This window comes from Magnolia sinica, chromosome 10 (genome assembly GCF_029962835.1).
Source record: "Magnolia sinica isolate HGM2019 chromosome 10, MsV1, whole genome shotgun sequence".
In the NCBI taxonomy this organism is placed as follows: domain Eukaryota; kingdom Viridiplantae; phylum Streptophyta; class Magnoliopsida; order Magnoliales; family Magnoliaceae; genus Magnolia; species Magnolia sinica.
In genome coordinates, this window is record NC_080582.1 from 7,316,698 (window position 1) to 7,332,702 (window position 16,005).

The 16,005-nt window shown below is 37.8% G+C and overlaps 1 protein-coding gene and 1 long non-coding RNA gene across 8 annotated transcripts; both read left to right on the forward strand.

The window, feature by feature from the left end:
* The first annotated feature begins 4,943 nt into the window (after positions 1-4,943).
* On the forward strand, positions 4,944-10,952 carry LOC131257887 (uncharacterized). 5 transcript variants are annotated; one of them, XR_009177690.1, is made up of 6 exons: positions 4,944-5,200; positions 5,770-6,953; positions 7,179-7,292; positions 7,727-7,826; positions 9,856-10,047; positions 10,145-10,297. XR_009177690.1 is itself a non-coding variant. In XM_058258816.1 (4 exons), the coding sequence occupies exons 1-4, from the start codon at positions 7,761-7,763 to the stop codon at positions 10,592-10,594; spliced, it is 486 nt and encodes a 161-aa protein (XP_058114799.1). In that variant the 5' UTR covers positions 7,725-7,760; the 3' UTR covers positions 10,595-10,952. The 5 variants fall into 5 exon arrangements, 1 of the variants encoding a protein (XP_058114799.1); XR_009177689.1 differs by lacking the exon at positions 4,944-5,200 and having other exon boundaries at positions 5,228-6,953; XR_009177691.1 differs by lacking the exons at positions 4,944-5,200; positions 9,856-10,047; positions 10,145-10,297 and adding an exon at positions 10,407-10,952 and having other exon boundaries at positions 5,228-6,953.
* Positions 10,953-12,291: 1,339 nt separating this feature from the next.
* LOC131257337 (uncharacterized) lies at positions 12,292-14,772 on the forward strand. Of its 3 annotated transcripts, none has more exons than XR_009177321.1 (4): positions 12,292-12,628; positions 14,189-14,256; positions 14,425-14,472; positions 14,585-14,772. It is a non-coding gene; the product is annotated as an uncharacterized LOC131257337 (long non-coding RNA). The 3 variants fall into 3 exon arrangements; XR_009177323.1 differs by lacking the exon at positions 12,292-12,628 and adding an exon at positions 13,846-13,897; XR_009177322.1 differs by lacking the exon at positions 14,189-14,256.
* Positions 14,773-16,005: the final 1,233 nt, after the last annotated feature.

Sequence of the window (16,005 nt, forward strand, 5' to 3'; positions counted from 1 at the left end):
TTGCTTTTATAGTAATCATTTGTCGCTTTGTGGCGTGCTTGTTTTTTCCCGGAAGGATTTTTCCAAGTTAAATCGTTGTGTTCTTCTCCCTTTTTTGCTTTGTGCTATTGGATTTTATTTTATTTTTGGTAGCCAAACACCAACATACGTAGAAAACATAGAATGCACAAAATGCAATTTACCAAACACGCAATCCAACATTCATCAAGGAACAACGTCTCAAACTCTCAATCAAGATTAGATCAAGGGCTCTCGGAAGGGCTTGAACCCGAAGTGCTTACACCAAGATCAACATTCAGGGGCATGAAGATCTCATGCTTGATCTCAGTCCCCACCCACCCAACTTTCCTTCCATTCCCAACTACCACAGCACCAACCAAATCCAAATTCAGGTGCACCTTAACCTGTTCTCCAACAACTGACATGTAACTGATAGTCGCCCACTCGCCCCACGATCGATCTCTACCCAATTATACTTCTCTGCACCCTTGCACCTCGCTGGTCTTGAACCCCATTCATTAATATGCAGTTGGACAAGTTCGCATATTCATCCACTTTACAATTTGGTTCCATGATCACAGACAGCACGACATAACTTCTTTCGTCTACCCCTAAAGATGGATTCCTATCAATATGCACTAATCCTTCTCTATAAACATTGAGTGCTCGATCAAAGCCTCTATTTTGCAAATTAACATGGAGATGCTTTAACTGCAGGGCATAGAGGTTTCCTTCAAGTGCCAGTGTGGCACTACAAACAATGGACCTTTACCGGCGGCCAGAACCGCCGGTAAATTCTCCAAAAGCGCCAGCGGATATCTATAGCGGCGCTAGAAAGTGCCGGTACAGAGTGCGTTGGTTAATGTTTTAACGGCGCTAGTCGCTTTTACCTGCGCTTTTCTGAGCGTGATATTTCTGGCAGAAGTGCCGGCAAAATTCTGTCCAAGCGCTGGTAAAAGGAGAATTTCCAGACACTTTTAAGCACGGAAAAGCGCCGACAAATGTCTATACAGGCGCCGGAAAAAGTCTTTGTATAGATTTGAGAAGCCCCAACACAGGCCAATAATTTTTTTTATTATATTAAGAGGCCCTAGCGTAGTGCAGGCCATACTTGAAAGGCCCTAATGCAACGCAGGCTAGATTTGAGAGGCCCCGACAAGGACAAGGTCAATTAAAACCTATATTTTTTTTATATTTGAAACATAAAAAAATGTTGCAATACAATTTAAACTAAATATTAAACAAAATCTATATTACTTCACAAAATATATATATATATATATATATATATATATATATATATATATATATATATATAATATATATATATATATATATATATATATATATATATATATATATATATATATAATATTTATTACAATAAATGGAAAATGGTCTTAAATAATTTTAAAAAATAAAATAAAACAATCCTCTATATGGTACTCCCAGCACGAGTGACGTCAAAAGGCTGAAGTGCTAGTTTATAGGCCTAAATTTAGGCACAATTGATTAAAATCCTCCACACAAGGAAAAAATAAAAAAATAAAAAAGTAGCATTCAACAAATCAAATAGTCTCAATCAATCTCTAATTTTAATATAATTACATTCATTTAATTCTTTGAGGTTTTCATAAGGTATAAGAGAGAATAGATACTTGCCTAAACAAGTAAGTTTCTCCACATGATATTTGTAAAGAGAGCTTTCCTGAGAAAACAAATAACAAACTATCATTCAACAAAATTATAAAGAGCAAAGGCTTTCCCTGAATTAGAATCCCATGAAAAAAATTAGAATTGATAAATATTATCTAAATCCACAACATTGTTTCTAGACATCAGATACAAAAACCATGCTTTCTGTATCAACCAATTTCTTCCAATTCATAAAATGCCATATTAATTCACCAGTTTAGTAAATGATAAGAGACTTCTCAGAAAATTTGTACCACTAAGGCACCATACATAACATATAGAAACACAACATCAATTCGAAAGCATGACTCACCTTCGTGGCCACTGCTAAGCATGTCAAATTCATGGTTCCATCCAGGCAAGTGTGTTTTTGCATTCACCTTCCACATGCCTCTTAAAACCAGCAAGCTCATCTAAAAACCACTGGCATTAGTCTCATTGCTGCTCACCCAAACAGAGAATTATAATCCCAACTACTCAATTAATGGCCCACGCATACCTCCGTTCAGATTGTGCCATGTCTGGACAGTGTCCACGTTCCCATCTGATTTAAGCTTCCTTGTGACAGAGTGATCCGACAATAAACACAATCTGAATAACTTAAATGCCAGAGATCTATGATACCATCATGTAGCTAAATAGACTGAAATAGTGTCTTGGCTTTACCACCAAAAAATAGAAAGTCATCAAAGAGATGATGATTCACACCATAATGGATGTCATGTACAATTCATTTCTATAATTTCATGGATCAGAGGTTATAATTGTTCAACCATTCTGATTTTTAGAATGTAGCTTAGTGACCATTTCACAATTTAATTGATTCAGTTTGAGTTAACAGTTTAAAGGCATACAATTTCTGAGTACCTATGTTTCAAGAGTTGTACACAATTTGAATATCAAATAACTGCCCTAAATATGATGAGTGGGAATATGGAATGCATTTCAGCATTTCAAAATGGAATAAGGTAGCCAAGTTCCATGCCAGATACAAAGTGCTTCCACATAAAAAGCCCAAATATGTTCATACGCAATTTAGTCTATGTCCAAGAAAGTGAAGCATGTTAGAAGTGAATCAGAATTAAAAAAAGAAAAAGAAATACTTATAGCATTTTTCTCATCTGGATCATTCCGAAAGACAGAGAACAGTGGAACCAAAACTCCATTCATTCCTTGTACATATCTTATACCAGGATTTAGCTTTGCAAACACAATTAATATGTGCCTAATATGTGCCTTAATGCTTCCTGAAATACAAGAAACAATTGAAGTTAACTTAGCTAAATCAATATAATGCCTTAAGCCCTGTTGCCATGTTATAATGCTGGATGGTTGGAGTGAAGGTAATCCTAACAGTTCAAGTAGGGAATTACTATCACAGTTTTGAAAATTACAATAATCATTGCTGAAAACTATCAATAAATATAAAACATGGAGTAAAAACAATTCAATGACAAATAGAACCGCAAGGTAGCCCATATCCAATTTTTTGGTGGCACATATTAGAAAACAATGTTACTGTCAGCAATGTGACAAACATCATTCAGATTTTGAAATATTGGAAGAAATACATTTGTGCGCTAAATTTATTTGCGGGCTTGGGAGTTGGATTAGAGCCAATATACCTTTCAAAAAGAGGATCTAAAGGTTTATGCTGACTCAAATTGATGTTGGCCATAAGATGGTTGAGGAATTAGGTATTTGCATATTGCCAAGGAGAATTGAAAATAAAACCAAGCCACAGATGGAAATGAGAATTAATGATAACCTGCATATTACCAATGAGAAGTGAAAATAAAACCTGCACATTATTTTTGAAAGGAAAACTAACCTGCAAATTCTGATAGTATCAACAATTGAGTTTCATATATCAAGTTAACAAAATTTACTGCCTTACGTATATAGTTTGTGTAATGAGAACTAACCTATAAATGATGTGTTGCTTAATCCTGGAAAAATAGCAGATAAAGAATTCAAATGAGCAGATGTTAGCTAGATTGGATCACAATTAAAAAAAGAATGCTCTCCAAGTAATTCACAGCACGAGTATACCAGATAAAAGAAGATCAGCAGCAAAAACATCTCTATCAAGGTCTAAATGGAAAATTAATACATGAAACATGTACATTTTGTATCAACAGCTATGCAAATAAGCAAGACTCAAGAATATAAGCTGCTCCAAAGAGTTTACTTTTGCACTAAAAGATACATTTTTTTCAAATTGTAACAAAAAACAAACAAATCGACAAGAAGAAACTACAAGGAAAAAGTCAATTCAAAGATTCCGAGTACTTCTTGAAATGTGTGATACTGTGATTATAAAAGCAAAAACAAAATATGCAAGGCAAAGAAGTTAGTGAGATGGATAGATTAGACAAGACATTTGGTATTGGTTGCTGAATTACATAGTGGTTGTTGTATTTGACCAGAGAGATCTTGAGTCATCTCAAAAGTCTGTAACTCTGTATTCTTGATGAAATGTAGCAAAGATATTTCAGCTGGGGAAAAAAAAACACTAAAAGCTTGCAGGAAGGTTCAATGGCTATCTCATATTACTTCAATAAGATTCGGTCTTGTGGAAGCACTGATCGTGTAGTGGTTGAGAATGGAACCAATGCTAAGGTAAACCTAGACATGCAATTAAATCATATGAGGAAATACACATTTCAAAGATTGCCTCCATTTCATTGTTTGTTTTTTTATCCGTTTTCCTCAATAATAGCAAGGTTGATTATGGAGACCTTGCTGGTTCTATCAAAACAATTGAAACTAGTTTGAACCAAAAAAGATAACAATATCACTTTGAAAATGGGAAGAAAAGGTAAACTTGTGGATGCTACTATGTATAGAAATTATTTGAGTTGTAGATATTTTTCTCTAGATGGAAAATAGAGTAGATCTTCCCAATGCCATCTATCATGAATTCTCCAATTAGTCTACCAACTAGTGGTAGGTGAAAACAAAGCAACACATAATGGAGTCAATTTCTACTCGGAAAATTGTCATTCTATTGTAATGTGCAGTTTTAGAAACCTTTATATAGGCTCTACTACATTTTAGAGAGTAAGAGAGAAGTGTCTCTCTATCGTTCCCTCCTACTGTCCTACATACCATGTTAATCAATCATCCAATCTGTGTGATTCTACATTGTGCTAGTGGAACAAATCCAATTGTGGTGTGACCCATATATGTTTTAGATTGGTGTGCTTTTTGGAATAGCACTACAACAAATAAGAGTAAAACCAGCACTTTAGGTGCCTCTTGCACCGGCGCTGTGTAAAACAGGGCCCACGGATGTTTTACTACATTAAAAAAACCGTACCCTCATTTCGTTCCCAGACCCCGCGCGACTCTCAGCTTCTTCCTACCCCCGACTCTCTCTCTCTCTCTCTCTCTCTCTCTCTCTCTCTCTCTCTCTCTCTCTCTCCCCCTCTTTTCCTCACTTGCATCATCTCCAGATCTGGTGCGACCAGCAGCCCCTGCCCTTCATCTCTTCCCTGGCCAAGTACTCATTTCTCTCAAATAGATATTTGGGTTTTTTATTTTTAGATCTATAAATCCGCAGATTATCAGAGGATACAATATTGGAATTAGGGATTTCCTAAACTCTGTAATCAGAAAAGGATTAGGGCTTTCCTAAAAAATCATTTTTATGGTTTATTAGTTTGATTTTCCTGTGTACTTCTCATTATCCATACGTCCATGGCTCAAATCGCTAACAGATGATGTTAATCATCTGTTAGTGATTCAAATTCCAATCAGTGGTTTGATTTTCATAAATCTGTTAGTGGTTCAAATTCATCGATATTTTAATGATTAAGATCTTCCGATCAGTGGGGGTTCGTTGGCCATGTCTGGTAAACAATGGGACCAATGATCTAGATGGCCTGGGTTGCTATAGATGTATGCCATGTATACAATGGATGCAGACATAGAATAGTCTTGACATTCATCATTTGTTGTGAATGTTTAAGGTGTGCACAACATGTGCTTGATGAAATGTCTCTGTTCTAACAGTTTTCAATTTATATGTATGCTATGCTTTCATTGTTTTGGAACATGATTTCAATGAAGGCTCTAAAGTCAGCGGTCATGACGGACAGTGTGAGTGCCTTCCACTTCAACCAACATCATCTTGTGGCCCTGGATGCGGAAGTTGAGGGAATTTTGCAATCCCACATTTGATATGCGGAATCTGTGAGTTTTTCCTGACAAGAGAAATCAGTGTTACTCCCAATTACTAAATATTTTATTGTTTCAAACTCTTCCTGGTTCATGTATTTTTCTATTTTATGCTTTTATGACCTCTAAATTTCACATTGATAATGTGTTATCGCAAATCAAATGACATTTCAAGGTTGTGCTAGCTGTATATCACACTCCTTGCTTAGGGCGTAAATCTGTAAATGATTTTCTATGTGAATGGTGGTGACATTCTTGTTCTTATCAGTTGCAGGAAAGGCTCTTTATGTTTAGCTTTGAATCATTATTATGGATGATCTAGTATAAATTTCAAATTTATATGTGTGACGATAGGTATCCAGTATCCTATAAGCTAAATGACAAGTATGATTTTTGGTGTGTTTGGATGCACCATCAAATCTGCATATGGTTATTAGTCCAATAGAGTGCAAACAACCAACTTGAGGGCTACTTCCTCATTATGAATACTAGGGAACATCATTAATTTTTATCAATTCCTCTTGATTAAACTTGATGGACATAATTTAATTCATTTGTGCATCCAAGTGCAGCCATTAGGAATTCTATGTTCGATTGCATCTGATTCAGGCTTAGCTACAGTTCCTTCTCTGGATACGCAACAACCAAGTTCATGGTAAACATATAGCTTAAGCAGATTACTTCCAGGATGTCTGGTGGCCGTATATAATTCTACTTTCTCATGCACGTGTATATTTCAATCCAACCGTTTAAACTTCTGATGTCTAGTTAAATAAACATATAAAATACAACCTATCATGTAACAAAAATGCATGTAATAGAGTGATTGGGATACTAACCTCCTAACTATGTGATCAATGGTTCCACTTATAAAGAAGTAGAATTTGAAGAAGGAGAAGAAGAAGAAGAAGAAGAAGAAAACAGGGAGTTCTGTCCCTACCTGATGCTTAGATGACTCTTTACCTAAAATTTGAAAAGAAATCAGTGTGATTTAGCAACTGAATGAGATGTGCTTTTTCTGCAGTCAGCAGCAGGTATCCAAATTCAACCGAGAGTATATAATCCAAAGATCAAAGGTATAGGATTTTCTAATCTTCCAAAACTTAGGGGAATTCCCTATCTCCTTGGTTAAGCATTGTACCTTGGTAAATAGCATTCAATACTATAGTTTTCTAGTCTGTCTGTCTACCTGGATTTGCCATTTGCCTCTCACTAGGTAGTTGCATTAATAAGGACATTCATATCGCATTGTAATGTCTTGCTTTTTGAGCTAATGTGTGACAACTATTTCTGCTTTGCAGTGCTATTGGCCAAAATCTGTAAACAAGTACTTGTGTGTTTGGGAGATTTTCTTCGTGGTTCTCATTTCCATCCGTGGCTTGGTTTTATTTTCACTTCTCATTGGTAATATGCAGGTTAGCACCAATTCTCATTTCCATCCGCGGCTTGGTTTTATTTTCAATTCTCCTTGGTAATTTGCAAGTAACTAATTCCTCAACCATCTCATGGCCAACATCAATTTGAGACAGCATAAACCTTTGGATCCTCTTTTTGAAAGGTATATTGGCTCTAATCCAACTCCCAAGCCCGCAAATAAATTCAGCCCACAAATGTATTTCTTGCAATATTTCAAAATCTGAATGATATTTGTCACATTGCTGACAGTAACATTGTTTTCTAATATGTGCCACCAAAATTTTGGATATGGGCTTCCTTGCAATTCTATTTGTCATTGAATTGTTTTTACTCCAAGTTTTATATCTACTTGATATGGATTTATTGATAGTTTTCAGCAATGATTATTGTATTTTTGAAAACTGTTATACTAATTCCTTACTTGAACTGTTAGGATTACCTTCATTCCAACCATCTAGCATTATATCATGGCAACAGTTATTGGACTGTGTCTACGAGTTAAGCTAATGTGTTGTTTCCCTCCACATTTCAAGGTCAGTTAGTGCACCTAATCCTATCTTGAGAGGGCTAAGATTTAATCATCTGCTGCAAGGTTGAACTTGGAAGAAGCCTGTTTATACTGTCACTTTCTTTTTGAGGAATAACAAAGCTTTAAAAAAAAAAAAGCATTGCTTACGATCCATTGAAAACCAACAAGAACCTGTACAGCCCTTCGGGCAGCCTCCTACAAAAAACTAGGGAGACTGCCTATCATATACCTTCATACAGACTGGACAAAAGAAAACCAAAAGGACACAAGGCCGTGAAGAGAGGGACGGCTAGAGACGAAACTCGGGCTAGGGAAGGCAGCACCAAGAAAGCAGCCAACCCAGACCCGAAAGTTCAGACTCTTAGGTTTCCAAGCCCGACCCTATCCAGAACCAAACAACCCCTAATGCGCCTTGGCAGCTCGAAAGAAGAGAGAAAGAGAGAGTTAGCGCATCCTTCACTAGCCGCTCTGGCTAATGCATCTACCACAACATTCCCCTTGCAGTAGATGTGCGTGAATGAAAGGGCCAGAGCACAGCTGAATTGGTGGATGGCCCCCATTTTATACCAAATGTTCCATGGGCAATGGCTAGATGGGTCGGTTGTAGTTTCCACAACTATCTTCGAATCTGATTCAACTGCAATGTTCGAGAGGCCCAGACGACTATAGAGGATGATACTGTCTAGCATGGCTTGAGTGTCCACTGTTGTGTTCATAGCGGTCCCATAATACCTATGAAAAGAGAAAATGAGCCGGCCTTGAGAGTCTCTGCAAACCCCCCTCCGCACTCTCACTCGGATTACCTCGAGAGGAGCCGTCAACATTCAGCTTGACCCACCCCAACGAGGGTCGCAGCCACTTGACTAGTTGAGGCTTATCGCTAGGGCAGACCTTGTTGGACCGAAGATGCAGGGTGTTGATTAAAGCGGAGTCCATGAAAGAGGGCGATTTAGTGGCAGTGAACGAATTTCCAATTTCCCGCAACCAGCCTGTGACCCGGGCAATGACCTGACGGGCAGACATCCTAATCCCATCAAAACATGAGGCATTACGACTAATCCAAAGCTCCTGAGAAATGAGGGCAAGGGTCAAGCCGAGCAAGAGCTTGAGACGCGATGAAGAGGAGGCTCTCGATGACCAAAAAGTGACTCACTGCTGGATAGTGTGAGATGGGATTAGAGGAACGTTAAAAATTCTGTGGAAATGGGCCCAAACAGCAATGGCAATGGACCCCAAACAGAGCAAGTGATCTAGGCTCTCAACACTAATTGCTCAGGAGTTGGCGGCCTGAGTAAGTGAGGTTACATGGACCTGGGGGGGAGCAATTTGGGACCGATCAATAGGTTGTTGTGATGGGGAGGGCAAGGACGTATACTGAAGGGATGGGGACTCTGCCTTGCTGGGACGATGTCTCCCATTTAGGCCAGAGATGGCCTGATCGGCCAGGGCCTGGTCATCGAAAACAGAGGGCAGTGTACTCCTTCTGGCCTGAAAAGGATCAGCCACTTACGCACCTGGACAGCTACCCACAAAGGAACCTATGACAGCACCGCAACATTCGCACCGCAAGGCAAGACTTACCCCTGAAATTTGAACAGCAGCGTCCATAGGTATGGCCTTATGCATGATTTTCCAAAGGAAGATGCCAATTTTAGGTGGAAGGGCATTATTTCAGGCCCACCACGCCCACTCTGGCTTCTGTCTTCGCCGGCAAACCCCCTGCCAAGCAGACTTAACTAAGACTTAACAGAGCTTAATAATAGATACTTATATGTGGTTTAATCTGTCATCAATTAATCCATAATATAATGTTTTTGTCAAAGGTATTCTATTTTGCCATTTGTATCTAAATGTGAATTCTTTTCTTGCTTTCTTTGTGGTTTTGTCATTTTTTCAGTTCCCGTTTCAATTTCTAAAAAATCATCTTTTAGTTGATGGTTTGTAATTACCTTGAATTATCACCATTTATCCTACTGAGATTTGTTTTTCCTTTCGCCATGCTCAATGTATTTAGACTCAAACTATTCTTGTAGGGAATCTTTTGTAGAATTGAATTCCATCGTAGGGGGCGAAAGCTAATCATTCCTATAAGGTGGGTCTTCTTAATGTGGATGGTTACTACAACTCCCTTCTTACTTTCATCGACAAAGCTTATCATCAAGCCCTATCACCGCCATATAATCATGTCTGCACCAAATGCCAAAGAGCTGGTGCAGAAGCTAGAGGTTGTGGTGCCCTCCTTTCTATTCCTCTAAAAGGCGTGTTTGGGTCTCCTTTGTATTTTTTTTCTAATTGGGTTTTTTTTTTGTTTAGTTTTGATAGGAATATGAGCCTATCCATGATGGTGTCCATGACTTCCTTTGTATGTGTGGTGTCAGCATTGTAAGTAGTTTACTGTTAATGTTAGAGGACTATTTTGTTAAACTTACTGATGTGTAGCTACAACAGGGCTAGTGATTCTTGTTGTGCTATTATTGTTTTTGATGTGTAGCTACAACAGGGCTAGTGATTCTTGTTGTGCTATTATTGTTTTGATGAAATTAACAGGGTAATAACATTTCCTCTATAATTGTTGATCTAGCAGGGAGTGAGTGTGAATCTCAGGCATTATCAGCTGGTACAAGGTTGAAAGAAGGTTGCCACATACCCTCTAGCCGCAAGTTTGTAGTAGTTTTCATGGGTAGTTCCTTTAAAAACAAGGTAAAGAAATTTTTCTTTAGATTTATTTTCATTTGTTTATTCATGTTGCAGACAACTTTGTTTTGTTATTGAGATAAGTGTTTTTCAAGAATGTAAATTTGATAGTTAATGCGGTCAAAATTTACTAAAGAATACTAATGTAATTGAGATGAAGATATGAAACACATGAACAATTCAAATAAGTTACCTGCATTCATCATCACTTGTTTTGGACTAGAAAATGAAGTAAGACACACACACACAAAACCAACTGTACAGGTCAAGTTCCCAGCATGTTCAATTGCAGTGAAATGACACATTAATCAAAGCACAACGATTCTGGATGTGCAAGGAGTGGTATGGGTAGATTTTGCTTTTTCTTTTCTTTTCTTTTTTCCTTTTTTTCTTTTGCATTTATTCAAGGGAAATTGTCATGAAAACCTCATTTTTTTTTAGAAAAAATTTTGGGGCATTTGCCATGTATTTAATTAGAGGGGATGATTTGTTACGTGGAATTGAATGGTATTGAATTGTATTAGTTGGGATTAACAACATCATTGCACAATGATTGCATGTCTTAATACCATGGTTCTTTAGCCATCGAATCCCATGTTTGGGATAAAAATTTTGCTACGGAAAACACCAAATTAATCAACCCATCTGAGTGAAAATATTGAACATGCATTGATCAAAAGCAGAGTTCCCTGATATGCAGTTTACTTCTATGTCAATTTGATTTTCTAGGTAGCCTTAATCTGCTGGTTGTAAGTTTGTCAAGTCATTGACATTCATTCATGGATTTAGTCTATGCAATTTGCAACCCATCTCAGTGATACAAAAGTATAATGTCTTAATGAGGTTCACTAGCCCACATTCAGCATACATGTTAATGTAGCAGTTAGGGTACATTTGATTCATGCATTAGGTGGCATGAATTGTGCCGATGACCCGGTATAAAAAGTCAAGTTGTTCCACTCATGATGTGTGCCACATGTGTACATTGAATGTAGATTGTGGGCAAGGGGCAACCTACCTGATGAGTTGACTGGCTTGATTTCTATTCTAGGTCATCTTTGTAGTGAGCTTTATCTTATGTAGCACTTGGATGTCCCAAGTATGTGCCAGGTTGGCATCTGCTGCAAGTAAATATGCTTGGGGGAAATTGTCTTTATAACTTATTATGTTTTAAATTATTATCTATGTTATTAACTACATAAATCAGTATTATTTAGCACACGTGTGGTAGATACTGGCACCAAATTGATCTTAAGTTGCCAAATAATTCAAAATTGAGTCACATGAACTGAATTTATTCTAAAAATCTACGATATATTCAAACTTCAAATATATCTGATTTTAATCCCGTGGAGCCAATTTACATCATTAAGCTGCATTGGAGTTAGGTCAACATGGTTGGAAGTGACATGACACTACCAATAAAATGGGTAAAGTACAGACCACGTTAGATTTTTTCTACGAATATAAACCGTAGCTATAGTTACTACGGTTTCAATCCGTAGCTAAAAAGTTGTCACACCATTAATAATTAAAGATGGTGTAAGGGGATCTATTGGGCCTAAAAAATATATGTGTTCTATCTAAGCCGTTCATCTATTTTGAAATATTATTTTATGACATGAAATCAAACATCAACTAGATTGAAGGCTCAAGTGGACCACACGGTAGGAAACATGAGGATTAATTCAAATTTGCTTCCTATGGTGTGGTCCACTTGGGCCTTCAATCTACTTTAATTTTGGTATCAAGAACTAAAATAATTTGTTAAAATTAATAGTCGAAATGGATGAACCAAATACATCATGGTGGGCCCCATGGAGCCCCCGCCCGGACTGTCCATGGTCCATCACACCCAAAAACTGGGTGCGCTCTCAAAAACACAGCCGCGCCGAGAGTGCGCCCAAAACTTTTCATCTCTCTCTCTCCCTCTTCGTTCCCTACCCTATTTTCCACTGCTCTCCCCGCCCCTGACTCTCTCTCTCTCTCTCTCTCTCTCTCTCTCTCTCTCTCTCTCTCGTGCGTGCGTGGGGCATTGAATGTTGGATCTAGCATGGCGTCGGCACTGAGAAGTGAAGCATCTCTCTCTATCTCTGTAGCAGATCTCGAAAGGTAATTTTCGTGCCCTAATTTGGTCAATCTCTGTTTGCAATGATTTGAGGAGAGGATTTCGTTCTGTTTTTTTGAAATCTAACATGGATTTTGTTTATTTTCTAATGACTTTGCTTCTTGCTTGGGATTTTTGAGTGTTTTTATTGGAAGTTCTTTTCAAATCAGATTGGGGTGTGCTACTGTATATTTTTTTTGCTTAGGTTTCACATTTGTTATACTTTTAGAGGAGATTTTTATGGATATTTCACATTTTCGGTGGTGGTTTCTAAGGAGTATTGAGGCTTCTCCTTTTTTTTTTACCGAGAAACTAAATCAGGCACATAACATGGGTCTTTCAAAAACTTGAAGAAGTCCTGCAAATCCATTTGCATGTTTTCCTCCACAGACTCGACTCAAGACCGTTTGTGCAGACCAGGCTGTTGAATTTCTATGCGAAATATGAAGAGATTGGGTGTGCATGTGGGGTGTTTGACGAAATTCCTAAGAGGAATTTGATCGTGTGGAGTCCAATGATTTATACGACTCAATCATTTCAAAATCTAAGAACTTTGAATTAAAAACTCCATGGGAAGTGTTGATAATAATCAAATAGTCTACAAGAAGCCAGCCAATCAGTGGCCTGCAAAAGCAACAGTTTGCTCAAACAGAGATGATCTGTGTAGCTCATCATGATGCCCTAGCTTAATGGTCCTGTGGGTCCTGATAACTATCTTCCATGTGTGGTAGGATTCCTTGATTGATTGATTCAAACACATTTAATTCTCAGGTTCATATCGCCCATGATGCCCTGGCTTAACGATTGTTGTTGTCTCGCATCAATGAAGAGCTTGATCAAATAAAGAAAGTGAAAAATGGATGAAGATGATCAGGTCATGTAGGTGGACCGTTCACCCATTTGAAGGTGGGCCCCACAATCACAACCCTTCCAAACAGCCCCTCAATCACCCATTTAAATTGCGGTGCACTGTTTGGGGATATATTTACCTTTTCTTCTATTCCATTGCAGTTAGAGATCTTCCTTAGCTCAGGAATTGTTTGCCTCTCTATTTATTCATTGGTTGCCGAGATCTTTGGCGTGAATCTCCCATATACATGAAATCTAAACCATGGATATCTATTTAAATGGGTACATTTTCTCTTCCTTTTTTTTTCTTTCAAATAAACAATCTATGCTTGACCAATTAAGCACATGTTGTTTTCATATACACTAACATTCCTCCCAACTGCTACATTGAGGATAAGATGTGGCTGGTGAAATTCTACATCAAGGTTAGAAAAAACCCAGTTAGCCCAGGGTTGTCAGTGGGCTCATCACAGCCTCCAGCTAGTTCAAAATCTGGGCTTAAACCAACCTAGTTCAGATGATCTGCCATTGAAGCAATTAACTATCAGGTGGTCAATCTGTACAAAAAAATGGACTCTTGATTGCAAGTGGTTTTTTTTTTAACTTTATTTTAAAGATTGACGTTGGCACCCTTGGGTAGCCTAATTGTTTTGGTCCAATGATCTAATGATGGTTTCACCTGATAAACTGGATTGGATCTCCTGTGCATGTGCCAGGTTGGCATGTCTATTCGTGTAGAGATGACTATGGAGGGGATTGCAAACCTCTAAGGCCTTGTGCCTGGGTATAATAATTTGCCACATTTAGATGTAGGTTTCTTGCAATTTTGTTTTTAGTAACTAGCAATATCCAGGCATGGCCTGGACAATCTCCTTTTGATTTTTACATGGATGCTTATTCAAAAAATGATGTGTAGAGTTGTTGGTTGACATGAGCTAGTTTTTGGCTACAGGTAATTGATTATGGAGTTCATAAGCTTTGGAAATACAATAATGTTGGGGTATTTCATCTATTACCTACCTTGTCAATTCCATGTCGAATTTCCTTATTGAGCTGCTTGTGAAAACTATCTAGTCCTCTTCTTAATAGACCTTTTTTTTTTTTTTCAAAAGGAGGGGTCTCGCCCCTATATTTGACAATATGAACAGGGGATGTACAATCCACACACATTCAGGTGGGCACCACAAGAATGTCGGGCCTCATAATCAGGTAACTCATGCTGCAATGGAATTCTTCACAGCAATTACTGGGATCTCCTTGAACTTTGTTTGATATGCTCTTCCTACAAACTAGGACTTTCTTTTTTATTGCTGGTATCTCCTTCCAACTTTGTTTGATGTGTAACTTGGATTTTTTTTTTTTAATTTTAAATTTTTATTATTGGTAGGTGTTGCAACAACTTCGTTTAAAACAAGCCGTTTCATATTTCTGGTGTGGCCCTATTTAAATCAAGGTAGGCATCCCCTCTCACATTGTTCGCTTGTGTTGTGGCCCACTTGACTGTTGGATCCGGTGGATTTAGGTAATGTGTGGTGATGCATCTGATAGATAGGGTTGATGGCCTTCATACATCAAGTGGGTGCCACATACCAGTACCACTCTAGCATAGCTGGGATGAGACCATGATGATGATGATGGCCAATCTTTCTTTCTTTTTTATCTTTTTCTTTTTTATCTTTTTTTTTTTTTTGCTTCCATTTGCTATAGTATTACATTGCAATCAAATTGGAGGTGGCACTACAGTCTATTATCTGGGCAGTTCCTTGGGTGGGTCACTCTTGAAAAATGGTGCAGACTGGTATGTCTCTAATGCACACCGCCATTGTTGTAATGCAGAGAAGTTTAAATCAGACTTGATGAAGATAGCTATGACCACTTTGAGTTCAAAAATACTTTCCCAGGACAAGGAGCATTTTGCTAAACTAGTTGTAGATGTTGTCATGAGGCTCAAGATAAGTATTCGACTAAACTTTTTAGATGGTATACCATGCTAAATTGAAATAGAATGCACTACTTAACTAGAATTTAATGTTATTTGACAATTTGATTTCCCATCACCTCTTTGCTACAACAGTTGCCTCTGCTTGTTTGTTGGAGAAGTGTAAATCCTGTAATTATTGTTGTGTAAGTTAAAACTTACCCCATTGAGAGTGTTTCAATCCTCTAGTTTATTGTTTCTCATCCTTTCTTATATGCCTGAGGATACTATTGTCACTTTGTTCTTCCTTTTTTTTTTTTCTGTATACTGTTGAGGATTTCCCCTCTGGTTCATGGTAGTTGGCAAAAACTGAAAATTTTTGTTCCCACTTCTTCTTGTTTGGTTAACCTAGATATAATAGATAGGGAGTGGACAACTACAAGGTGTTTGATGTTCGACGATAGTTTGGTTAATCAGGATCTGGCTATAATAGATAGGTAACGTGCATGTTCAAAATTTCTATTCCACTTCTTCGGTGGCAGTGGTGCATGGAAGGATCATCCGCCACGCGAGGAAAGCAATGCGATTGAAGCTATCTCAAAATCAGATGAAAAA

Bases quoted from the DNA above. Each gene is read 5' to 3' on its own strand.
- LOC131257887 (XM_058258816.1), top strand. From the start codon at position 7,761: ATGGCAACAGTTATTGGACTGTGTCTACGAGTTAAGCTAATGTGTTGT. The intron at 7,827-9,855 runs GTCAGTTAGTGC...CTATTCTTGTAG, and splicing joins GTTTCCCTCCACATTTCAAG to GGAATCTTTTGTAGAATTGA. The intron at 10,185-10,406 runs GTATGTGTGGTG...TTGATCTAGCAG, and splicing joins TGGTGTCCATGACTTCCTTT to GGAGTGAGTGTGAATCTCAG.